We start from the raw sequence: 27,058 nt of genomic DNA, 5'->3' as shown, positions 1-27,058 counted from the left end.
TTAATGTGCCTTTATTTAATACTTTGCTATGTAGGGTGTCTCAATTTTCCATGCTTCCTCACAGGTCTCAGAGGCCTCTCACTTGAAGGGTCCCCAGTAAAGACCAAGGCAAGGAAGGCATTGACTACTTTGACCTTCCCTGTGCCCTTTATCACCACGTCCCCCGTTCCATTCATCAGCAGGTCCATGTGATTTTTTTTCCAGCCTGTGTGTTGCTGTGGATACACCTGTAGAAGTCTTTTCTGTTGCCTTTTACTTTCTTCAAGATTCAGTTCTAGATGGGTTTTGCCTTTTCTCTCTCTCTTTAATTGGTTCTGTATTGTTTCTGACAATTTAAAAAATATTAAAATTTTCGTCTTTAGCTCATGTCTTCAGATTACTGAAGGTTGAAATGCAGCTAGTTGTAGTTGAAATGAGAGAATAGCTCAGCCTCCCCTATTTATAAAGGCAGTTTTTAGCAGCTTCAGTTTCTTTCTGTGAGAAAAGCTCCCTGAGTTCCCCTATCAGATGTAGGAGGAAGCATATTGCAAATTGGATGAAACTGATAAGGAGAAACCGTTTCTCAGATCGTTCTAGCAAAATGAAGAAGAGAAAATGTAAAGCCAAGTCCTCCTTTCCTAAATCTCAGTGTCGTAGTTGGTAGATGACATCACCTTTAGCAATTATAGTTAGAGATGTAAAATGCTAATGGCATATTACCCTGAAGGCGTTTTGCAGAACATGCCCTGGAAGCAGGGATTTAAGAGGTAATAGAGGCACTTGACAACTCTTAATGAAAGCAGTAGCTTGAAAATCACACATTTCCAGGCTTTTAAGTTCGGTGTTGTAAGGCTTTCAAAAACCCAGAGAGGTTCACTAAAGCATTCTTGCTTCATGTTCTTGTGAATGGAAATGAGCTCCTTTGCCTGTCTTGTGGAAGTGTTAGCTGAGAGGCAAGTGTTGAAAGAAACAACAGCAAGTTCAAGTAATGGTGAATGCAGAAGCAGTAGGACTTGTTAGATGCAACAGGGAACTTGGGTTCCATGGGCCAAGTTTTGCAAGGTGTAAATAATAAAGAACAACTAAAAATTACGTATTGGAACAAGGAGCCAGAAGGGTGTCCTCCTGGATTTGGTCTCCTAGCAAAAGCAAAACCTGAATTTTATTTGAGATTTGAAAAATCGTTTGATGAATTCTGTGCTTTGAGCACAGCTGGGGTGATTTATGGCTCTTTGATTTCAATCTGTAACTGGCAGAACTTTGCTAGGTTGTGCTGCAGTTTTGAATTTTTGAGGTTTCAAATGCAAGTCATCAGCTTTTTCCAGCCCTTCACTTTTTGCAGATAAAATTTTTCTTCCAGCTGTTCATTGTGATGTTTTAGATAAACAAAAATGAAGCGAAACAAAGCAACCCCCAACCTGCTAAATAAGATTCAAATAAATAAATGTCTGTTTGCATTTCCGTTCAGTTTTACTTCTCTACTTTACTGCAAGTCTGCAGTCTGCAAGTCACATGTATTATTTTTCACAGAAAACAAAGTTAGCAAGATATGGGTTTCTCAAACCAAGTAGGGGTAAGCAGGCTTAGCATTGAAGGGATTGTAACAGCTTGTTTTTATCAGGGCTTTGGTGGTTTTAAATAGTATATCTGTGCAAATTAAGTGTAACCTATACTTTGCATATTGCTCCTAATTTTTTGGGTCATGCCAAAGCAAAGAAAGTGTGTGAATCATTCCTTGCATCTCAACTGGAAGGCTTATTAGTTGTAAATGCATCTAGTGTGATACTGCATATACCGAGTTAGCAGCTGCTGTCTGATAGTTTCACAGCACAAAGACCAGAACAGCTCAGTGCTACAATTGATTCTTACGTCCCTCATATTTAATATGCAATTATTTACTGCAGTCCATGGAGAAGCTCAGTGAAACATCCTGTAAGTGCATTGCCACTGTGGATACAAATGGCCAAGTGGGGTTTTGAGGGTGGTGACTTAAGGAGGGGTGAAAGGAGCTGGTCAGAGGAGGTGTGTCCTCTCCGACTGTCAGCATGCTCATTCATGACCTGTGCTCTGTTCCCGAGGCCAGCTATCATGGGGAGGCTTGTGTCCATGCTAATGAACTCTCCCAGTCTGTATGCAAGGTGGAGGTATGGAATTACCACCTGGAAATGAACCACAGAGGATTTTCATTCAGAAGGATTCCTGGAGATTGTTCGGAAGAGTGTTATCTGGGCCAGACCAGAACCTTCCCTGATGCCTTTGTAACAGTTTAAAAATATGCACAATATCAGTGCTTGAGAACATTCCCTGGAAGCATTTTAATGTGCAAATGTGGATACAGTCTCCATGTCTTTCAGGATGTTGGCAAAGTCTTGTTTTTCACTAACTCAAAAAAAAAAAATACTCTAAGAAATTCAACATATATTTGCTATATGAGCATGAAATATTGCATATACTCCTGTTTCACTGTCAACTTCTGTGTGTGTTGAGCACTAATGTCTATTGATGGCCAAATCTTTCTTGACAGTTTGTCAGGAACCCACTCTGTAATAGATGAGACATAAGATCTGTTTTGGCCTGATGCCAAGAGAAATGACAGAGGGGGAAAAATGTATTCCAGGGAATAAGTACACATCATTCTTGAATCAGAAACTGCTAGTTGGAGAGCCAAGCATATTTTACAGGAAGCAAAAGTAAATTTGTTGTGTTTTTCAGTTTGTACTGCACAACAATAAAAGCTCGTATATATGCAACGTTTTTATGATACAATGGTCTTGAAAATGTAGCTACAATTCATGATTAATGCTGTGCATATGCTTACATTGTGATAGCTTCTCCCATTGAGTCAACAAATGAGAATGTTGTTTTCTTGAGAAGTAAGTCTTATTTCCATGTGCATAGCCACAGGTCACACATTGGACTTTCTCTGTTCACTGTATCCAATTTCTCCTGGAGTCTCTTCTCTTGTAACCGTCTGACTTGTGGTCATCTATAGTCAGTGAATATCAGAACCTGTTTTCCCACTTTCTAATTAGAGCAGACATACTTCTGAAAGGTAATCTGGGAGCCACCTCAATATGGTGGTTAAAAATGTACCTCATTGCAAGGTTGAATTACAAATGAAGAATCTATTTTAATGCCTTACAGAAGTAAGACCTTAATACCTATAAAAGCTAATAATAGAAAATAACTTATCTCATGTTTATTCCAGGGCCCAGTAAAGTGTCTCTTTCAGATACTAGTTTAAAATTATCTCAGTGCCTAAAAAGTGACCATGTTTTTCTTTTTTTCCTTTTTTTTCAGCTGTGGGACCTACTGCAGAAGTTGCAGTTCATCATGACATACATTGCTCCCTGGCAGATTGCCTGGGGGTCATCGTTCCATGTTTTCGCTCAGCTCTTTGCAATACCTCATATCCTTTATAAATTTGTTTTTCTTTATTCTTGAGTTCCTCTTCATGTATGCAATTTATCTACAGCGATGAATGAGATTTAAAATTCTTAGGTAATGTACTTTAAAAGTTGAAAATCTTGGAACATCTTCTAGGAAACACAGTTTTCTTTTTTTTTTTTTTTTTCCCCTTTTTTTGGCTGCATGGGAACTGAAACTTGGAAACTGAACTCTGACTCAACCTGGTGTGTTTATTCCCACCCAGCCACATTCTGCAGATCACTTACTTCCCTAGTCCTCAGCACTGAGTTTTGATGCATCCAGAAAGAAATGTTGTGACAGACATATTGCTGGGCTTATGGCTGACTGAGCTCTCAAATATTAGTTTCTTTCTCAGTTGTTTCTAGTTGGTATGTCAGATATAAATTCATTTCAGTGAGCCAATTTCTGCTGCAACTGTCCTGATTTTTTTTTCATTTCAGAAGCAGACAGATTTTTACATTTTAATTTTTTCATTGGGGTGCTGAGAAACATTCTTCTTTTTAACCTTTCCATTCTATTTTATGTGTAAAAATATATATTCATCAGTACCAAAGCAGTCCTTCAGAAGCAGTCTCTTTCGGTGCCTGTTCCAAGGCTGTCTCCAGGTTTGTGGATATGGGGAGTAAAACACAGAGTTCAATGACCTCCAAATGACCTGTCTGTAGGGTTAAAAAGTGTATATTGAATTTCTAGAACAAAAATTATTCAATTTAAATTCAAATTCAATTAGAAACTTGATTGAATACATAAAAAACCCCAACCAAAAACATTTTAACTGAACAAATTTAACTTTATTGGCATCTAAGGCATTGCCAGATACTAACTTTAAACTTCTCCTTTCCCTGCTAACCAAAGTTGTGGAAGAAGAGTTGACAAAGCGGTTTTAGTTCAGACCTACTGATGAGTTTACTTTGTACTGTTTATTAGATATGTGCTCTTAAGTCTTCCTCCCTTTCATCCCACAGGGTTGAGGTTTTTTTCTCTTGAGTGATTTCTTCCTTCTGCTCTTTGCTGTGAAACATAAGCAATGCTGACTAACAATGCTTACGTTTCTAGATGGGAAGAATAAATGGAAGCCTCAGAAAGAGGGAAATGCAGACAGAATAACTCCCAGAGGGAAAGTTTTAGATTGTCTCCTTATAACAGGAAAGCATTATAAAAGCAGTGATCTGTCCTAAGAGTTTTAGGTTATTTGTAGCAAATCCTTCCAGAATTTCACAACAAAAAATATTTTCATTTCTGTTGGGGAAGTGTGTATGAATTTATTTAGCAAAACATTGAAGAACTAGTATTATATTTCAACAAGTTTCCCTTTGGTCACAAGTATTTTCTGCAATGGTAACTTTGCTCTTGATTAAATTACCAATTAAATTTTGCAAAATGAAAAGTAGCTAAACCAGAGTTTTGTTTGTTTACAGAGTTATTGCTAAAGTGATCTAGCCTAGCTTTTTATTATTTATATTTATAGTATGCTTTGTAAATGCAAATCTGTCTTTTAAGGCAGTGCTGCAATTAAGATACTGGTTAAATGCTGAAGTTAATATTCCCACAACAGCAATAACTCTGCCTCTTTGCACAGTAATTTTATTTGTTGTTATCATAACCCTGCAAACAGTAATGATGAATGCATGTTGCAGTTTACAGGGTACTAAACCTGCCATTTCTTTACAGAGTTAATTATTTGTGGCTCTTAATTGCTTCAATCAGTTCTGCAAACAGGATGCAAATTTTTAAGTTTTGAAGTGCCTGGTTGAACTTCTGCTGCAGAGCTCAGTGATATGAGTAGTTCAGCACACTTTAATGCCTTTGGGGACAGCGTGCAGGGCATGAAGGGCAACACGTGTGGAGCTTGCCCTGGTGGAGGTTGTAGAGTCTCCACCATTAGAAACTTTCAAGATTTTAGGTGAATGTCTATCAGGAGTCATATAGGTTTAGTTGATCTTGCTTGTGGCTGCTAGATGACTAGGTGACCCTTCAAAGTCCCTCTTAATCCTAAAAGACCAGGAACAGGAATGGGCTTCAGACTTGAGGATAGATCTGCAGCTTCACTTCCTACCATTTAAGTGAGTAAGATGAGGTTATGCATTTATAAATATCAGGGCACTGAGAAAGTCAGTGTACTTTGTAGTTCAAAGGCAGATTTTACCTAAAAAAGGAACAGTGAAATTGGAGGGAAGAAAAAAAAAAAAAAAGAGTTTGTAGTTGAGATTATCCTGTTTAGGAGAGTTTCTGCTTTGGATGCTTCAGGGTTATGGCTCTAACATCAGAAAACAGTGCCCTGTGACGCTGTGCAGAGCCCTGTGGCACTGTGACAGTCACTTTTCCCATCCTCTAAGTGATTTTGTGCCTGGAAGGGTCCTGTAGTAATTGCAAGTAAAAATGTGGGTTTTGAGAAGCAGAGGATTTGAACTGCCCTTACTGTGTAGTTTTGTGTTAAGAGAAGGGAAGATTTTCAAAATGTCAGTCTTTCACTTACTTGTTTTGAAGCTGGTTTGAATTTGAACAGATTTTTAAATTGCAAGAATTAATCCTCAAAGGCAATGTTTCATTTAATGTTGAAGAGTTTTTAGCTTTGAGGCTTTTGTTCTCAAAATTTGATTTTGGCCATGTTAGAAAGAAAATCCATTATTCACAAAGAAATAAGTTCTATTTCTAGACAATGTAGCCTAACAAAGATGCTACACAGGAAACCTGGCTTGGCTTGTAAGAAAGTATGCCTGTAAGTTTTTGACACATAATTAATTAAAACGTTAGTATTTAAAGTAAATAAATAATGACCTAATACAAACAAATTGGATATCCTTAAATAAAAATACTCCTGTGACTGATAATTGCCCACTGCACATGTTAGATATACGTAAGAGTCAGATGCTGTTACTTGCTCTCATGACACACTTACAGATATGAAACAGTTAAAATCACTTTTCACAAATCAAATAGGTAATGTCTTCTACTGTCCATTTAGTAGAGCATTATGTCTTTTGAGGAAGAAAACCCCCGTTGCTACTGATTATGTCTAAGACACAAACAGTTCACAGTGGTGTGCAAAATGTCTTAGCTGATGATGGTGGCAATTTTTAAATCAGTCATTATATTAGTACTGACTTAAAAAAAACTTGGTTTGCTGTCCTTGTCTGTCCTCTTTGTTCTCTTTTCCTCTCTTCAGCTTCCATGCCTTCTTCCCTTATCTGACACTTGTAAATACTTGTTCGTCTTTCACTGCCAGTGCTTGGTTATGACTGCACTATAATGTGACAGTTTAACTTTTTTGATGCACTTGCTTTTGCTCTGTGCTCTCTGTCACTTTTTAAAACTCTAGACTCTAAGGGCAACTCATTTTTCAATCTCTCTAATGTACTAAGACACTGTTCCAGACCACTGTCTTTTAGTAAGGTTGAGAGATACAAAAGGTATCTTTTAGAAAATATTTGTTTCTACATTTTGCAAATGGCTTTGAAAGCATGGCTAGCTAGCAGTTTTATGGAAATACTGTACCAAGAATGATGTTGATACTTTTGTTAAAATGGGCTTTTTGTGAAGTCTCAGGGATTGTGGGACACATGTACAGTATATTGCTGTAAGAGGGTATGCTAAAACACTGTGGTTATTGGGTGATTTTAACTGAAATATAGTTTGAGATGCCCTCTATCACTGTCCACTGATAGTGGTTCCTTTAGTTCATTGCTTCTTTATTTTGCACCTCCCTCCCAAGAGGGATGTAAGGGATGACAACTAGTCTCTTAAGCCAGTTTAAAAGTGTTTTTCCTTAAATTTCATGAATGTGGTATGGATTAGTGAAGAATTTAGGCATAACCTTTTATTTGCTTGCATCTATTTAATGATGTTCCTTTTAATTTGCATCTTTTTCAGTATGCTTATCCATCTCCTAACTTGCTTTCCAGCAGCCTGAAATATGACTACATTTAAAGTAAACTATGGGTTCAGGCATTTGTTATGATGTTTATGTGTATTACTTATAAATACCCTGTCCTCACTTTCTCATTTCTTATATATTTCAAAAAGTTTGAAACGCTGAACATTTTTTAGATGTCTGTCAGCATGGAATAGTAAATTCTCAGTAAGAATCAATGTGAAGGCACAATTTTGAACCAGCAGGTTGGAGAATAGAAGCACAGTTTCTCTACATGCCAGGTCATTCCAGAACAAGCATAAACCCACAGAATGGAACACTGGACACAGTGAAAGAAGGACTCCTGTATGGAGAACAAATAAATTCCAAGAGATTGGTTTTTTCCTCGTTGTGTGTGTTTTAAACTCTGTGTCAGACTGGAAAGGCACTTTTATGTTACAGAAGATAACTTAGGTAGCTGGAAAAGGATGTTTGCTGCACTGCCTATGCCTGGCATCTGTCCTTGGGGAGAGATTAGACAGGGTCACCCCAATAATTAAACTGCTGTAGCATTGAAGAGCCCCCGATGACATGCTGGTCATGGGTGATATTTGGCACTGCCTGCCTTCCTCTTTTTCCATGTTACCTTAACTTGCAATTTTCAGACTCTGCTATGCTTTTTTTTCAAACTCTGGCCACTTCAGTCTTTTCTACACCACTGAGTCCATTTCTGGGTAGTGTCATCTTCATCGCATCGTATGCACGACCAGTCAAGTTCTGGGAGAAAAACTACAAGTAAGACTATTCAAAAATTTTTACCCTTGTTATTTGTAAAGGTTTTGCTCTCATTAGTTTCATTTCTGGTGGTGTTTTTGTTTCCAAAGGTAATCCTTAAATTAGGGCATGAGAGGTTAATCTTTGAATCTTGTTTCTAGTGTTTTACTTTCCCATGGTTAATTGGCTATTTCTGAAAGTGTATTTAAGCAATTATCAGTATGTTACAGATGAGGCATCATGTTGCGTTTGTTATACAGACACACAGTAATGAAGCTGTGAAAACAAAAAAAGCAGTAGAACTCCCAGTTGTAAGCCTTTTTTGTCTTGCTATCTAGTGCTAGCAACTAATTCTGTGAAGCCTTTGGCATTGGCAGTCAGACTGCATAAATACATTTTATACTAACTAGGAGGATAAATTCTACCCTGTGGGATACTGCAGGTAACTGAAGCTGCAGAATTGTGATATGAGGCACAAATGGGAAATCACATTGACCAAGTCAGGGCTTGGCCTCACCAGTGAGAAGGGCCATACCCTTACCACACCTCATGTGTTAGTGCTGCTGGTGTATCTTAGTTTGAAGAGTTTTATTGTGTTGCATTTTGACTTGTGTCAGTGAGTGGGAATGTACTCGTCTATAAAAAATTAGTCAGACAAAGCCAAGTTGTATGAAGAGGCTTTGTATTAGTTTCTGAATGTGATGAGATTTGTGGAAAACTTTCAAGGGGAGCTGAGTTTTGTACATTGGCACTAGATCTTAACAAAATTCTCTCTCACATCTTTTCTACTAGGTCAACAGTTTGGTTCTTTCAAGGGAGTGAAGTGGAGGGCAGTTATGGAAAGGCAGGAAGCTACTGCTAATCCCACAGACAGTTATACATTTTTGGACAGGAACTTTGAACAATATTAAGTAGGAAGTAAGGATTTTAACATCTGCTACATTTTACTTCAACCAGAGTATTTTGAAGGCACACAGTTCCCTTTCTAGGTACCAGTTAGAGAACCAACCTCTGTTGAAGGCACGTCACTGCCATATAGTTAGGTTAGTGTCAAGTCTTTAGGTTATTGTCAGGGGGAAAAGAGGGAGTCATTTATATTTGCCTTTGGTTTGTCTAATCTTTTGATACAAAATGAGCAGGAGATAGTCACAGGAAGTATCAAAAATGGTTAATACTTAATACTTTAACAAGGGGGTGTGTGTGACTTGTTTTCATCAGTAGTGACCATGAGTGATTCCCACTAAGGGAAGTCAAGAACTTGATGCTAATAGTTTTGCAAAGCAAGGTAATTATTTTATCCATAAACTGTAAAACCTCAAGTGCTGAAAACCAAACCCTTTTAGAACTTTAATCCACTAACACTTGTCCTTTCAAAATAAGCAGCAACTACAACTTTGTCTTCAGCCAAAAGGCTTACGTTACTCTTTGTAAAAAATTGTGCTCTGTTGCTTGTTAGAAATTTTATGGTATCTTCTGTGACATCACTTAAAACAAAAACCACAACCTTGCCTCTCGAGAACCTTTCAGAAGTAGAAAACAGCCTATTAGAAGGTTCAGGTTGTCATTAAACTGAAATAAGTCTTTGCCTGAACCTGTGGAATCTCAGAATATGTACATGGAATGACTCCTCCTAAATTTGTATTCATATTGTCTCTAGTACTTCTGATTCTCCTTTGCCTTACTTCCATTTCTCATGAGGAACTAACCAGAATGAGTGAGAGTTGGACTGAAAAACTCCTGGTTTATTAAAAGGACACTGTGAAAAGACAAAAAAAGGCAACAAAGGGGAGTAATTTTGTATTAAGAATAAGGAAATTTTCTACAAAATACTTCAAATAATTAAATGAACTAAATGGGCCTTGCCTTACTGCTTTGAATTTTGGCCTTTCAACATGTAAAAATTCAAAGGGATAGCATAATTGCTTTCTTTTTGAGCTGTGGCGTTTGATAGGATCAGGAACTTGAGCTGGAATGGAAAGTTGTTCTGGCTCCTACACATCAGTCTTTAGGCTGCAGTTCCTTACAGCCAGATGTGCACTGAGTTTCAAGGTTATATAAGACAAAACAGAACAAACAAATGGGAAAGTTATTGTACAGATTTCTTTTTTGGTGTGCATTGGCAGTTTCCCCAAGTTCAGCTCAGGGTATTCATGGAAAGTCACAGATTCACTGCAGCATTGTCTGAGATGAGTTCATACTAAGCAGAGCTCTTGAAGATTATTTTTTTTTCCTGTTTCCATACTCACAGCTTGTTGACAGTAATTTTGCCCAAGGGACAGCTACCTTCAATGTACTTTATATAGCTTTTTTTTCCTGCCTGCTTCACATGCATACTTGTTTTCAAACACTTCCTTGCTGTATTGATGACTATATTAAATTATCACATATTAGCTACAAATAATTCATTTACACTTATGTGAAGTTAGATATTGTCAATTCCAGGGTTATTTTTTTAAATATAATTAAATCTCTTAATTGGAATAACTGAAAACAACTTTGACAAGCAGTCTAAGTATCAAAATAGTTTTTCTTTCAGGTCATAAATTAGATTGCTTTCTTAGATTGTCTTTTCTGTACTGATTGTAATCACTATTTGCACACTTTTCTGTTGTCAAGCAAACTTCATTGTTGTTTCACTTAAGGAAGAATTATTTTTGCATCTCGTTTGGGCCAACAGCCTGAACTTAGATGGGGAAAAGAAAATCCTGTTCATTTTTGGTAGAGTGAATCCAAAGTTGAAACTTCGATCTTTAGCAAGTACAGAGTATCATGTTAATAGAACAGGGCTACTAGGCCTGTAGTCTGAGTGCTGAGCAACTGATCATCTGTTCTTTAAAGTGTTGGTTTGGTTGTCCCTACCTGGTGTTTTCTGAGTGCACACATGTGTATCTTGTGTTTCCAGGTTTCTTTTAGTCCCACTTTTTCTGCTGGCTAAAGAGGGGTTTGAGTGCTCAAGTTTCTCTGACTCAGCTTCTTCCGTTCTAGATGATGCAAATTGGAGCTGAAAATCTCAGGGAATTAAAATGGTGGCTTGTTTGTTTTTTTCAAGGAGCTGAAAGACTCAAGTGGATAGAAAAAGAAAAAGGGATTCATTTTGATAGTAAGCAAACTGTGAAATTCCTAACAGGCTGTTCAAAATTCAGGTCTCACGCTGTGCCTGTTTGGGCTCTTGCGGTGCATGCAGAGAGCATGGGTGTTCTTCCCTGCAATCAGCAGATGCTGTTTACTTTTACTGTGCCCTTTGGTACTCACTGCAGGCAGAGTCTGCTACACCAATACATCACTGGGGTCAGGGATCCTTCAGAGAGGAAGAGTGACTAAGAAGAAGAAAAAGTAAGGCATTAAGGAAGGTGAATGAGGAAGAAGAACTCTTGCAATCAGTTTTACAGCTTTTGCTGCCTTTGTTGTGGAAAAGAGAGGGGTGTAAAATGAAAGCCTGAGCTGCTGCTTACCTTATGGGAGTTCAATTATGAGAATTTTTCTTTCTCTCTCTCTCTCTCTCTTATTTTTGGGTTTGTTTTTTTACAATGGAAAGTTTGCTATGACACTGGTTTTTTCCAGCCATTGGCCTGGGTCCCGCTTCCCAGTTTGAAGCTGCTCTTGTAGTCCCTATTTTCACAGCTGTTGGAATGATTAGGCTGTAGATGTCAGAGAGAGAAAAGGAAATAGCAGTAAATTTTATTTAATGTATAGATGCTTTATAGCATAAAGTGTTTGTCCAAATGCTATTGTTCAATTCCTCTGCTTTTGCTTTTTTTTCTCAAATACATTGCCACGCTGCAGCCAGACTCTGTCCTTCTCCTCCCTTCCTCTTATCTTCCTTTGTATCTTGGATGCGACAATGACAGAACAGAATAGGAAGTTTACTTTTATTCCCCAGTAGGTCTAAGAGTTGGATCATGTTCTCTGCTGCAGCTGTGGCTTGTCCCCACAAACAGCAAACTGCCACCAGGAATCTGGAGATTTCACTGTTTACAAGCTGCTTGTCTCTCCTGCACCTTCCTGTTTCTATTCTTCTGGTTCAGTGCCTATTTTTGGGTGAGGCACAGCTTGCATTTGCTTTGAAGCGCCCTGAATGAATTACAGTGTGGCGTAACTGAATTAATTAGGTGTCTCTAAAGAGGCTGTGATTAAATTCGCAGTTATCTCAGACTGGCATTACAGGATGCCTCTCTATGTTTGGGACTATGTGAGCAAGCCTTTCTTTTCTCCGTCTTTTTAAGAAGTGTATCACTGTGTTATTGTTCCAGTCATTGTGGTCTGGAAAATAACCACCTGTAGGTTAATACAGCTGGGAAGGGAGGGTGAGGAAAACCTGCCCTGCTTCAGATGCAGCACAGATGGCTTTTTCTTCTTTTTGCCTGCCAGCTCGCTTAACCTGCCCATCTCAGACAGCGTGCAGGTGGAATGGGAAGAGTTTTCCCAGTGTACACATAATTCTGATTGACCCCACATTATGCACATGTGTGGGAAAAGGAGCTGTGAAAAGTACCTGTCTGCTGTCTCCCTTTTCCCCCATAAAATAGCAGGCCTTCCACTTCCAAATGCTTATTTTTAACACATGCTGGTGCCTCTGGTTTCCCTGTGAGCCTGCTCATCTGTTACAGCTGTTAAAACCCCTGCTCTAAACATAAAATGTCATTCACCCATAACTGTCCACAGCCCTTGTTTGGGGTCTGCACACTCAGACCTTTCAAGTTGTTCTTTTTAGGACTGGATTTCTTTTTTTTTTCTTAGTCTTTTTCTTGCTGTGTTGTTTGATTTTTCATATGTTTTTAGACCTCCATAGTAGTGATGTTTACAGAGGAACAACTGCAGCAGATGTTTATAGTTCAGTAATGGCTTGGACTTTGATTTATAGTGAATAATAAAACTTCAGTGTTTTTTCCCCATTTTCCCCCTAATTGACAGGAGATAGTGTTTGCTTTCTTTCATCAAATATTTTCTCATATGTTATGTTCTCTTATGTTCTAACTGCTGTCACTGCCCTACTTAGGGTTCAAACTTTCTTGAATATTTCCAGCTACCTGGTCTGAAAGCCACATTGTAACCTTGAGTTTTACTGTTCATTGCAATTATTTTAGTTTCTTCCAAACTGATTTCTCTGCAAATTTTTGTGTTTCTCTCTAGCTGCCTCTATTTCTATCCTGTTTTTATGAACTGACCAGAAGGAAGCACTGTATTTCTGTTTGCTCTAAAATGAGCTGAGGTTCGGGTGCCTTTGATCACAGCTATTACTCACTGATGAATGCTGGTCCCTTTGGTGACTGTGGTTCTTCTAAGAGAGGTCTTCACTGAGTTGGCCTCAGGGCTCCTCCAGGCTTTTATTGAGGGTTGAGTTAATTTAGAACTCTTCAAAATAGTATCAATAGTATAAATAAGTGTCAGTGTGCAGAGAAACTTGAAACGAGTGCTTATTAGCCCATGGGATTTACAAGTGAAAACAAATAGGACCAACAAATGAATGGGTTTTGGCGCTAATTTTTGGGGTGTTGCCTCCAAATCAGAAGGGCTTATCAATCCTATTTACAAATCATGTAGAATTTGGTGAGAGTCTTCCTGGGTATTTCAAAGGTGCTTGGATCTGTGAGAATCCAGCCTGTACTGGTATACTGCAGTCTATACTGCTGGATACTTTGGCCTGACGTGGTATCCTTGAGTATAGCATTGATGCAGTTGGAAGTGGCAGTCCCTGGCTGGCAGCAGTGCAAAATCTGAAATATTAGCAAGCTGCTGCCATTTTTTCTTTGTTTGTCTTCTCTTAAGATTGGCAGATCACCCAATAAAGGTGATTTTTTTATTATTATTTTTTATTTATTAAAAAACATGCTCCTCTCTTTGAACAATGAATATAAACTGGTCTTTGAGAAGTTAAACTGTTCTCCAAGGGCATTTGTGGCCATGGTTCTGGCACTGGGGGAGAGAATAGAGAAAACCAAAACGTTTGAAGAACAAAGAACATCTTTGTGTGTACTTCAGCCTTAGTTCTTCATGAACTGTCTGAAATTACATGTTATTCATTAGACTTATTCATCTGACTGTCTTCTCAAGACCCTTCCCTGTCTGCTCCCTGCTGTAGTGTATAACCACTCTCTATCTTGCACGCCACCAGTACTGCCCACGGACTTTTGCCTGCAACACTTGCCTGGTTTGGAAGTCTTTCAGTGTAGTGCTTTGCAGAGGGACAAAGCATTCAGGTGTGAGGGGTGTTGCTTCAGGTACAGCCCCAGGCTAAAAGAAGCCCTGCTAGAAACTGCCTTTCCTTCAGCGTCTTGAGCTGTGATCTGCCCTAGAGCAAGTGACCATGTGTGCCCCTTTAGCTACCTGCTATAGCATGGAGTTGTGCACATCTCCTCTCCAACCCAGTCCTCACCTCATCATTTGACTCCACATCAAGAGAAAGCATGGGCAAGGAAAACAGGCACCTTTAGTCAAGTAGGTTTGGTATTAAAATAAGTGTTTTCTGAGTTGCTTGGAGTTTCACACTCAAGGGAGGCTATACAAAATTCAAAGATGTAGTTTAACTGTTTGGCAGTATATCTTTAACTGGTAACATCTCAAAATTTTGCCCCTGGCAGTCAATAAAACAAATTGAGGCTAATTGACTAGGAGCCATATGTGTGATAATTAATTGGGAATGTATCCTGATTCAGTGCTCTGTAGTTCCCTGCCGAGTTAAAGATGTGTTCACAACTCCAATTCACTGAATCATTCTAAGAGGACAGAGTAAAGACAGAGGGGAGACATCAAAAAGGGAATGCATGCTGAGATCAGGAGGATCACAAGTAGAGATCAAAACTGTAAGTGGCATAAATGGAAAGGGAAAGGGGTGGGTGGGCAGAAAGGAAAAGGCATGCAATGAAATCTCTGAGGGGGTAACCCAACAGACATGGGTAAGGAACTCAGACCTACAGAGGAGAAGAAATCATGAGCATGATAGAGGAGGGCTTTTAAATATATGTTTAGAAAGAAAAGCAGCAACAGGATGTAATAAACAATAATGGACTCCCATCAGAAATAAGGCATATGTAATGTTTTAAGGGTGTATGTGGATATACAGTGGCACTAAAGATTTATAATGCTGTTCATCTAATCATTAGTTTCCAAATTATGTAAATGATCAAGTTAACTCATGAAATTTCTGTCATGTCAAATATTGGAAACCTCTTGAAATGCATTGTCTGAATTTCCATAAGAATAAGTGTTCTCAGCAAGTGTTCATCCATTCACTTGGATAATGTAGATCAAGTCCTGTGTTGGATTTAACTGAATCAAACATTTAGGGCCAAGCTGAGATTCTGAGTACTAAACCTAAACCTTATATTCAAGGAAATGCTTATTTAAGCCACTTTTGTCAAGATTTGAAAACTGGTAAAGCAGAGATCCAGGAGGAGATGTTCAACAAGTGTAACCATTCTAACCAAGGTGATAAGACACATTGTGTACAGGTAGCAGCAGGGAACAGTTCATGCTACAGCATGCTTGGGTCTTGGTTGTCTCCTGATGTACAAAGGTATGCACTGGACCCAGGTTGCCTTGGGGCTTGTTAAGAGCAAAATGTAAACCATCTCTTCTTTCTGAGATAGTGCAAAATGCAGAATTGTGTCACCATTGCCACTGAGAATTGCCTCTGAAACTTTGTTCTAGTTGGGACTAGGTAAATATTAGATGAAAGCTAGTGGGGTTTTTTGTTTTCATTTTTTTTCTTTTAAAGTCCTTTGACTAGCAGTGTTTGCTCTCAAAATATCAGAGATGTTTTCAGTCTGAAGAGTTCTGTAGAGGATACCAAGATGAATGCTGTAAATTATTAACATTCTCGACAGTCCTTGCAATAAAAAACACAGAGGTATTGAAAGTTATCCCTCTTTTAGATTGGAATTGCTACAACTGCAGAGTAGCAGTAAGATTTTTGTTGTTCTTCGGTGTAGTGTCACTGATGCTGCACTTGCGTTTATAGCACTGGAATGGCTCGGTTAGCTTCTGTTTTGCCTCCTTTCATCTTTTGGTGAGAAATATGGATATGGAAAACCCTGTAGTGAACTAAACTAGTATTTCTGATACAGGCTTTCTTTGGAACACCAGTCTTTGTCACAGTCTTGTATTTCATCATACCTTCTTGCCGTCTCTACCTTCTAATTTTATTACTAAGCAATCATATTGAGTCTGAAAGGGAGAACTAAAATTTCTTAAATAGATATTATTTTAATATTGCACACTGAAAAAGCATGAAAACACTGCGTTTTCAGCACTAAAGAATATCAAGAATTCTTAAATGCCTTGTTGTCCTTTCCTCCTTTTATGATGTTTAAACAATGTTTCTCTCTTGGTGTGGAGTAAAGGAGGAAAACAGCTTGGCCCCATTTGCCGAATCGACTCCCAACATTTGGTTTGGTTTTGTTTTTTTACACACTGTTCTTACTCTCTCTAGTGAAAACTTCACCGGGGTATTTCTCATCACCTCCTTTCTACTCTCCAGCTCCTTGCAGTTTCTCAGGCTTTTGCTGCTTCACTCACTGGCCCATCAGTGCAGAGCCCAGGTGAATCAGTCCTGTGGAGCTCTTTGCCCAGGGCTGGGCACAGTGGTACCTTTCCTGTGATGTTTGTGTTTGCTTATTATGGGAACAACACAAGAAAAACACTCATATGTACTATTTCGGATACCTGGTTTTGTGTAATGTCATTAACACATTTGCTGTGAAATAAAAGCACTTCTTTCAGCTGCAGACAGTGAGATCCAGCTGTGAAGCAGAGTCCCGTGCTAAGCCTTGTCCTTAGGAGAATGTCAGGATCCTGACCTTTTTCACAACCTCAAGAATGCACACAAAAAAACTCTGTGCAGTTGCATGATCTTTCCACTTAAAAACCGTCTTCTATTGTGTAGAAAAAAATAATCCGAAGACAGTAATTAAATGTCTTTTAAAAGAAAAAGCATACTTAGATAAGGGGAAAGAAATTAAATAAGACAAAAGCAGGACTATTGATGACATTTTAGTAAAGCATTAGTGAGTATTTTAAAGTACACAGATGCTTAAATCACCTGGCTTACAAATAAGAGGTGAATTCCCCAGCTAAACCTTTGAATGTCAGAGCACTAAGGTGGGCTGTTTAACCTATGTTTGGACATTCAACTTTTGTTCTCGAGTTCACACTTTGCATTTTCATTCCCCTTGCTGCAGAAGTACAGAAACTTCCAGACAGGTGTTGGAATATGCCAAATAAACATGCTGAGTCATTTCAGCAGATGACTCTGGTTTTAACACCCACTTAAACAAACAACAGCAAAAAAAAAACCAAAAAAAACCCAAACCAAACCAAAACAAAAACCCTCCAGAACATTAAAAAAACACAAACCACAAAAAACCCCAAACAAACCCAAGAAGCCTCAAAATCAGTTATGAAGACCTCTTTAAAAAAGTAAAGAAACTCTAAGAACAGAAAGTGTTATTGATAATAAGACCTTTCTGTGTTTTAAAAGGATGCTTCAACAGTGCTGTCTTTAACAACTGGGACTTTTTATACCTTAGCCCTCCCCTGGTTTCCTAGTGTGCAATCAAAGCCACTTTTTATTGTTGTTAGATGAAATACTGGTCCAGTGAAGGAGAATCTCGCAGGGAAGGAGAGGAGGAAGAAAGCATTAAAAAAAACCCAAACAACGGAGTGAGTGATCAGGAAGGTAAAATTGCTCTCATTATTAAGAGATCCCTCTTTCTTAATGTGACTTAAACCCAAGTTGTATCTTCCATGCAGCTGCCAAGAAAACCTGGGCAAGGTCACGAACAAAGGGGCTGTCAGCCCTTGCTGTTAAAACCACACTGAAATCATTCTGTCTTTTAGATGAAATTGATTTAAAACTACTTCAGTATCCTTCCTCTTAATATCATTGTTTTTACCTCTGGTGTCCTTCAAATACTGATGGGTGCCTGCTTATTCTGCCCTGTCATTCTCCTCCTCCCTCACATTGTAGACAACTGCTACTGTGTTTTTAATGCTAAGCCTTTGTTTATAGAGCCAGCAGTATTAAGCATTCACAGGAAAATACTGAAGATTTTTTTTCCAGATTCCCATGAATAATCATAGGGCTGCAGCACAGTAAAGTTTCTCTTTTAAATTTGCCTGCTAGATGTCATCGAAGAGTGGATTAAAATTCATTGGACACAGACAAAGAAAAACTTTGGATCGACCCTAGAAAGGCATGTCTGCATCTCCCAGAGGAAAACTGCTTTTCTTTGTTTTGTTCTCTCTCAAAGTAGAGATCCTCTTCTACTCAGCAGGAATCCAGGAAATCTTGAATTTGTGTTTTGGGGGAAAACTCAGCAGCAGCAGGGCAGGTAGAACAGCTGGAATTTTATTTTGATCTTCTGGAAATAATTATTTATTTAGCATCAAATCAGCTATGGTTTATTTATTTTCCTCAATTTACCTGATTCTCAATATACTCTCTTTATTCTCCAGACTACCTTAATCCCCCTCAGACTTTTTTCTGTCTTTCTAATGAAATTGAGAAACTGAAGTGGGAGAAAAAAATCTTTCCAGGCAGTATGTTTAGGAAAGAAAATATAGGAAGTGGTACAACTTTTTTGCAAAGAGAAGCAATAATTTTAATTACATGAACAATGCTACACAGACTGGTGGATTATCCCAGTGCCCATGTAAATGGGGGATTAAAAGAGCATGAAGTAGATATTTCAGGAACTAAGCAGGATGTTGACTTTAAAATTGCTGAAGACTTAGCTGAAGACAGTTCAACACAATCACTTTTTCTCTAGGGCAGTTGCGGGAGGAACTGTACTTGGTTTGCATAGAATAATGCAGTTCCGGAAGAAATTCAATTACTGAGCTAATTATCACATTGGATGAGTGGTAACAACTAAATAGAAAGTAAGAGGCCACTGGAGGAAAGCCCAAATCACTTACTAATCCCAAAAGTTCACAGTGAGAGGTCCTGGTTGAGAAGTAAAGGTGTTGCTGGTTTGATTGTTAGTTGTAGTGGATTATACTTTAATCCAATGCAAATTCCCATTGCCTTCAAAAAGATACAAACACAGCTTTGGTTACTAATAATTGTAGAAGACTTTTAAAATCCAGAATTGATTACCTGATGGCATTGATTCAACTAAGCTGAATTTCAGCACAGAAGTTTGTTTCATAAACTGTCTATATTACCCTTGGTCTTAAAAAAATTAAATAAAATTATACCTCATAATAGCTGCATAAAGATTTGAGTTTTTCTAATAGTGTCTGAAAAGGTAAATTCTTGTCTCATGTCCTAAGGCCTGTGTTTTAGCTGCTTAAACAAAGCCTTAATGGAGCCTGGTTTTGTTTTGTTGGGTTTTTTTCATTTACGAGGGCTGTTTTATTTCCTTCCCCTCTTCCCAATCAGGTTGTATCATGTGTCTTGGAGTGTCCCAAAGCACTTGTGATTTTCCCTGATTGTTTCACGTATCTTTCTGTCAAAGGAAAAAATAAGGAGGGGAGGGGAAAGAAATAGACCCTGAGCTGCATGGTGAGCAAAAATTGTAGATTAATTTTTTCTGAAGTATTGGTTGATTTTATGGGTCTCAATATGCCTCCAGAACAGAAATGGTAAGAAACTGGAGTAAAGAACAGTATTAACTTTTACCTTACACTATCACACTGATTTCAGAGGGACTGAAAGTTAATAAGGCGTCTCATAATCTTAAAACATACGCATTTTGAAATCAGCAGTGCTTCTCTGCTGAGAATAGAAAATTGATTGAATTCCGCAACCTAATGTTTATGCTTACTCTTGCGTATACAGGTGGATATATATCAGGGTGGAAGAATTCTGACAACCTTTTTAAAGTAAAATGATTCTTTATATTTGGAACTGCTTAGAAAGCCCTTCCCCCCCATTGCCATTTTGTGTTGAATAGGAAATGATAATTGCAGTTACAATGAGCTGAGCCAACCAGAAGCAGGAAGATAAATAATACCTCAAATAAAATGTTAATCTATGTAGATAATATACTAATATTAATTACAAATAATTTTAATTAAGACTCTTTATTTTCTCAATCGTACTTTTTGCAAAGTAGTAAACGTGCCTATTTAAGGAAAAAAAAATCAGTTGCTTTTGGTAGGAAGTAGAACTAAAGCAAATCTGTTCCTCTTCTATTGCATGGAAACGTTTGTGCAATTTTTCTCTTGGTCAGTTTTCCACAACTTTTTTGGGGAGGCTGCAGGGAGTGGATGAAAAGGCTTTGTAACATCAGTGGCATCCTTCTCCTAGTTGGATTCAGCATGAACTTAGACACAAAATCCTGGGAACCGGTACTGAATCTCTGCTGTGTAGCAAAGACAACATTATCTTTATACCATCCTTTTTCAGCGTTACTTAAGCTGTTTAAAAGCCTCCCTTATAAGTGTTACCTCTTTGGTGCTGTCTTCCTTGGGGCACGTCTGCGGTTTTCACAGTGAGTAGTTAAATTCAGGCTTTGGAGGTTGGCTGGCCAATCACCAGCGTGTTCAAAATGTCCTCTGGGTCCTGTGCTCCCCATGCCGTGAGCCAAACTCCAGCCAGTCCCACCCAACCGTGCCAACCTCACTGCAGTTCCACCAAGGACACCATGAGGGCCACACCTGGGTGTCTCCTTTGGAGCCTGATAAAAATGAAATTTGAAATGTTTATCTTGTAATGTAACAGTAAAAAAAAAGCCACCTCTGCGGCACCCCACCCCCGCCGCTGGAGCCCGGCGCTGCCGCTGCCGAGGACCGAGAGAGAGGGCCTCGAAGGGAGGCGAGGCGCGGGCCTCGCCCCCGGTCCCCCCGCCCCGTGCGGGCGGCTGTCTGCGAGCTCCCCGCTCCCGGAGCGAGCCACTGGGATGGAGCTCGTCCTCGCCAGCGCCATGCTGCGGCGCGGTGGCGGTGGCCTGGGGCGAGAGCGAACAGAACCGGCCGCTTCTCCCCGCCCACAGCGGTGACCCCAGTGAGCAGGGCCGTCTGGCCCCGGTCCCCGCCCACCGCCGCGGGCTCCCGGCTCCCAAACCACCCCCGAGCGACCGCGGGGTGGCCAGCCGCCACTGAGAAAGCCGAGAGTGGGCAGGGCCACCCCGACCCCCACCGCCGCCGTGGGGCTGGCTCCCGGCCCTGCAGTCCCCACCGCTGAGCAGCCGGCCGCCCGGCCCGAGCCTGGCACGAAAATCCCCAAAGCCCGCAAAACCACCACATGGCGCGCCCAGACCGCCACCCCACTCCAAAAAAAAAGGGAACCCACGCCCGCCACATTCCATCCCCACCTCACAGCCCCGGCGCTGCCCACCATCGAAACTTCCAAGACGCCATATCTGATTGCAAAATTGCCATGAGAGCCCACAGCCCCTGCTTCCCGGGTGCGACCCTGTACATGCAAATTAGAAATCCCAGGTGCATCTTGGGATCCTTTTAACACCAAAAACCCCTTATAAAACTAAGTAAAATTAAAACACACAAAAACCAATACTAGGCTGTGTAAACCCTAGAGTATGAGGGGAACTGATTTTTCCAGTTTTTGTGACTCGCTGTGACTTGAAAGTACCAAGCCAGAAGTGAGACCCCGAAGAAAACAAAGGAAATTCAGAACTCTGGGAACACTCCCAGCGAGGGAAGAGTTCTCCAGCTCTGCTGAACTTCCTGCTGCAGAGCTGACAAGGACCCTCCTCCTCCACGGCGCATCGGGCTGCCACACCCCTCGAGCAACCATTGTAAGAACTGATTAATAAAGGCATTTTAAGGAGAAAATTATTATCTCCACCCATATTTATAACAGATCCCGTGCCAGGGAAAGTGGCGCTGTGGCTCTTCTCCCCTGTGTTTACAGGCCTTCATACAGATGAGGCCCTTGCCACTGTCACCCATAACTTTATGCTGACTGTTGTTTGGGCCTTTTCCTGGTTTTGCTTTAATCCCATTTTCCAAGGAATGAGAGATCGTATTTACATATTTGATAGACATGTCTTCTGTTAAGGCTTGTGATTGAGTACAAAACTTTTGAGGCGACGTTCTTAATGAAGTGTCCTGAAATCCTGATGTACCCATGCCAGAGCAGTATTTTAGGGAAATTGATGTTTACTATAGCATTTTTATTAGGCACACTTTCATTTTTACCCCAAGTACCCCAGGGTGCTTGGGAGATGCTTTGGACTTAGTGTTGTATATCCCTACTCACCACAACAATCATTCTCTTCTGTTTAACACATGCTGGCCCAGTGATTCTCTCATTCCTTGTTTTCTGACTGTAATAGTGTATTTTATTACAGGTAGTAATAAAAGCTCAATCCAATTTACCTTTTTAGTTGCTTTCTCTTTTGTAATCATTTTTCCTGTGCTGTTTATATTCCAGAGCTACAGTGAAAATACTGAATAGGGAATGTGCTATTCATAAGGGTGACAGGGTTAGTGCCTGTATGAACTAAGGCCCTCTAATTTACTCTTTTTCAAGCAGTAAGAATGGCCAGGGACTCTCCTGTTACTGCCTAGCTAAATATGAAACTAAGTAACGTATTTTTGTGTTGTTGTTTTTCCATAGATGGTACACACCCACAGAAATGTTTTCACTCAAAGAAAACTCCTTGGGTCCAGCTGTTTCCCTTAACGCTTAGAAGAAAAGAAAGACTGATTAAATATTCTTTCTATTCATTGCTTTGGTGGCACCTGGCTGATCTGTTTCTGGAGCCAGTTCAATTATTTAAGTGCACAGTGTTGTACTTATTGTACAAATTCTGAATGGACTGTGCCCCACAAGAGGGAAAATGGGCAGAAGAGTGTGCTGATAAGCTACAATATCAATAGCCATATTGACCTGAAATAACTATATGTGCTTGATGAATGGATTAGTCTGAACTTCCTAATTATATAAACACAAAATGAAGAGATGTGTTAAACAAAATAAATGTTTATTGTGAGAATTGCTTATTTTAAAAAAAGAATTGGCTATAAACATGTCTTTATTTCCAGCACCAAAAGATCGGACCATTCCAACACCAGACTGGCAATTCAAATTGAAAAGGATGGAGGTATGGCCTGGGATGTCTTGCTTGATTTGCAAAACGTGATGTATTTCACTGGTGAGGCTTTGCTGGGAAAGCTGAAGAGGTCCAAATGGTTTAATGTTGTGTGTACAAAGCAGAGCATTTTACATGTAGCAGAGCACCAGTGACCCGATGAGTAAATTTACTCCTCAGTTACATGTAGCTGATCAGATGGAGAGCTGCTGGGCTGCCAATTGCTTGGTTAATCATAACATTGGAGTTTGTTTAGAATATGCAGCAGGCACCCTAGCTAGACTCAGGTCAGCTGAGGACAGGGAAAGCTTTTGGAAAAAAAAGCAGCAAGTTAGTAGTGCTCCTACCACTGAGTAGTTTGGGCTGACAGGTATCTCCTCTTCCCTGAAGAGAAACCTTTTTGAGAGGGAGGAGAAGGGAAATTGGAAAACTTGCAAGAGGAAGAAGCAGGAAGGATGGTGGGCTGCTCTGCTGGTATCAGAGCATTAAATGAGCACTCACCTGTGGCCATGCAAAGCAACTTCCCAGGCCACACGGAGTGGTTCCTGTGAGACTGGGAAGTGAGAGCAGTTTTTGGCACATCAGTGGACACAGAGAACATGTGGTACATCAGCTGACACTCTTCAGAGCCTGGTGGGACAGAACCCTTCTGAGGGGAGCTGATGCTAATGTTACATGCCAAAATCCCATCCCAGTGAAAGAGGCCAAGGTTTAATATATGGGGTTTTTTCACTTTAGTGTACTGTGGCCAATTCTATCTGAGATGGTGGGGGTTGTATTGTAGAGTTAGAAATTTACATTTTAATTATTGCTGGTTTACCCCCCACATCCTTTTTATCCTTATCCATTACATCAGTATCATGAACAAATAAACATGAACAAATACATATCTTCAAGCAGAAATGGATTAAATCCAGGATGTCCAAGAAGGCGAGAGAGATATTAATAATTTGAAGCATGAACAGTGCTTTTTAATTATTTATCATTTAAGGCAGGGAGCTAAGAGTTTTCCCAAGGCCATTTTGTCATCTGGTAGCAATGACCTTTAGCATTATTATATATGCTAATAAGTGAATTATGTTTTAAACCCTGTAGCTCAAGAAAAGCATTCCTTTTGTGTATGTGCTTAAAAGACTCATTTTATGACTTGCTTAAATTTTGATTAAAAACACCCCAGAAGATGCACAGGCCAGTGTGTCTGCATGGACATGGGCACACATGGACAAACATACCAGGGCTGTGTGCTTAATGGCTATAGGCACAAAAAGCAGTGTAGTTACAGACCCTCTCCTCCTCTGGTATGAAGGAGTAATTTGTAGGGGAAGCCTCTGCAAGCCTCATCTTTGGGGTTTTTCTCCATGTTAGATCCCCTCCTAAATATGCACGAACATAAAAATGCATGACTGCCTGTATGTCTGTATCCACATACACTCTCATGCATACAAATGCACCCACAAGATGTTGGTTTATACATCTGTTTGTGCACCAGCATTTTAAGAGCGTTGAAGGTGGGACAGTGCTGCACTACAGAAGAGAAAAGCAGTTCTCATATCAAGCATATATTGTGTAAAAGAGAACAAGCACAGGATAACACCGTAGCATTTGTAGAAGGGTTCGATCCCTTTCACAAATCACCATCATAAAGTGCTCCTTTTAATCCAGTTAAAGGCCATAGACCTTCATGAGATGACACTTCTAGAGTGTGATGGGGTGTTTTTCACCTGGGCATTTGGTCCAAGCAATGTGTAATTAAGCAGCTAAAATTTTTAAAGTGGTAGCAATTCTAGTGGTGAATGTTCCATTCTTACTCAGTATGCTAAGTAAACTCTTTTAAAAGAAGTATCCTCATTTTAAGTATCAACACATGCTTCATGGACAAAGCCTTGAAAAATTCTTGGAGGACTAAAAGAAAAAAAAAAAGCCAAAAATTATTGGTATCTGTGTGACCAAAGTATTTAAAAGTCTCAGAAAAAACATTTGAATTTAAGCATATGTTCTGAAGTAATAATGGCTTTTTGTTTCTTTAGATTAAAAATAGTATGCAGACATTAACTTAGCATTGCAGAGACTTTTAGTGGCGCCAAGAAACTCTTACTGTTGTAAATCATGGAAATTATTTGATTGAGTTTGAAATATATGTTATCACTAATGTGATTTTTTATTTACAGTATTCATATTAACCTGATTCATTGAAGGGCTACCTAGGAAATGTAGATTGTATAAAGTGTCAGGAAGATATCATCTAGCTAGAGGAAGAAGATTTAAGTAGGAATGAAAAAGAGCATAAACTTTTATGCAGAATGGCTTTGTATATATTTTTTTACAAATGTATGCTGCTCTGGTTGTAGGAAATGATGACAATAATCTCAACTCCATTTTTTATGAGCATTTGACAAGATCTCTGCAGGAGTCTCTTTGTGGAGATTTGATCCTGGGCCGCTGGGGAAACTACAACACAGGAGACTGTTTTATTCTGACATCGGATTATTTAAATGCCTTTGTGCACTTGATTGAAATTGGAAATGGCCTTGTCACCTTTCAGCTCAGAGGGCTCGAATTTCGAGGTAAGGATCCATGATGATTTAAATAGCAACAAAACCAGCAATAAATCCTGTCTGTCTTTTTAATCTATCACAACTCTATAGTACAACATAGAGTTTGAGGACCTTTGTCTTTCTACAGATACTTGTCTCTCTGAAAGCTTGGTGCTTCATTGTATCATTGTATGGATGTTGTTTTGAAATCTAGATGTTAAGAAATTTGGAGCCATGTTATGCAGTATCATAAAACTTTCAGAAAGAAGGTTTGTTGAGCGATTTGCTTGGTTCACAGATCTTTTGTGTAATGCTTAGTTATGTTTTCAGATTATTTATTTTCCTCCATAACTATGAAAATTGGAGTTGTTCTTAAAATTGTTCAACTCAAAAAACCTTGTCTTTGGAGAGAAAAAACCAACAACAAACCAAGACTCCTGCCATGGAAAATATCCTGTGTCAAACCATGCAAGAAGCCGGTGCTAAGATGATCTCTTTCGCACTAGAACAACTGAGTATAATCAAGGTGACTTTTCAACAAGGTTGAGTGTGAGAAAATAAGCGACAGACTGGCTCTTTAAATGCACTTAAGTGTGGGAGGATTAGACTAGGAAATAACATGTGTGGGCTCAAGTCTTGGCTCTGTGACAGACTCCATGTAGGATGTTGAACAGGTTGTGGTGAATTCTTCATGTTCACGTTCCTTCCTGTGTAGTGGGGATGAAGATAACACTTCTTGTGTCCTCAGCAAAGTTATGTGGAAAGAAAACAGTAAATGCCTGAAACAGCTTGGTATTGTAGTACCTCATGAGATGCCTCTTCAGAACAAATGCAAATTGTGAGGAAAAACAACTAGAAAGGAAGAAAGATAATTTATTTATCCACCTTATGATTTCTTGTTGCTGATGATTGTTGAGGTCATGCATGTGTGGTTCTGAGGCTTGCTTCAACTTCCAGGAGGTCTGTGCAAATATTCTTGTATTCATCTTCTCCTTGGCTATCCCCAAGGTGAGCAGTGGTGCTGTTGTGTCAGGGATAGATACTTGCAGTCTAACTTCCAAAATTTATCTTTGCTGATCATCCTTTTGTGTTAAAATAGTTCAGTGTGAGATTTGAAATGAACAGAAGAAAGAGATCTCCTTCCCATTTAAATTACAGGAGTTTTTTGAGGTGGTTTTTCTTTTTCTTTGTGCAATTGCCCATTACTGCTGGGTCCCTCTCTATCACCACCATTGCCAGGCAGTAGAAGTAAAGTAAATATTGGAAACAGATGAAAGCATATGAGAAGATGCTCAAGCCTAGCAGACAGGGATAATGAACTGGAAGTTGAATGGGGAACAACTGGATAGTTTTGTTGCAAAGTGGTTCAGGATGACTTTCTTTGACGTTGAGCCAGGATCATTCACAGCCAGAAAGTGCCATTTGGCACTTGGATCTGAGAGCAGAGCTCAAAAATTGCAGTGTGCCACCTGTCGAGGCATCTCTATATTCCC

General features: G+C 39.5%; 1 protein-coding gene across 1 annotated transcript in view; it reads left to right on the top strand.

The window, feature by feature from the left end:
• The window catches only part of PCNX2 (pecanex 2), a 151,371-nt gene that overhangs the window by 87,903 nt on the left and 36,410 nt on the right, over positions 1 to 27,058 (top strand). Inside the window, exons 22-25 of the mRNA XM_083856391.1 lie at positions 3,280 to 3,388; positions 7,924 to 8,053; positions 22,985 to 23,043; positions 25,380 to 25,595. Of these exons, the coding sequence (XP_083712517.1) occupies positions 3,280 to 3,388; positions 7,924 to 8,053; positions 22,985 to 23,043; positions 25,380 to 25,595 (514 nt within the window). The remainder of the gene's footprint in view (positions 1 to 3,279; positions 3,389 to 7,923; positions 8,054 to 22,984; positions 23,044 to 25,379; positions 25,596 to 27,058) is intronic.

The sequence above is a fragment of the Zosterops lateralis genome (genome assembly GCF_965231275.1).
Source record: "Zosterops lateralis genome assembly, chromosome: 3".
NCBI classification, from domain to species: Eukaryota; Metazoa; Chordata; class Aves; order Passeriformes; family Zosteropidae; genus Zosterops; species Zosterops lateralis.
This window is presented reverse-complemented; position numbering and strand designations above follow the sequence as displayed.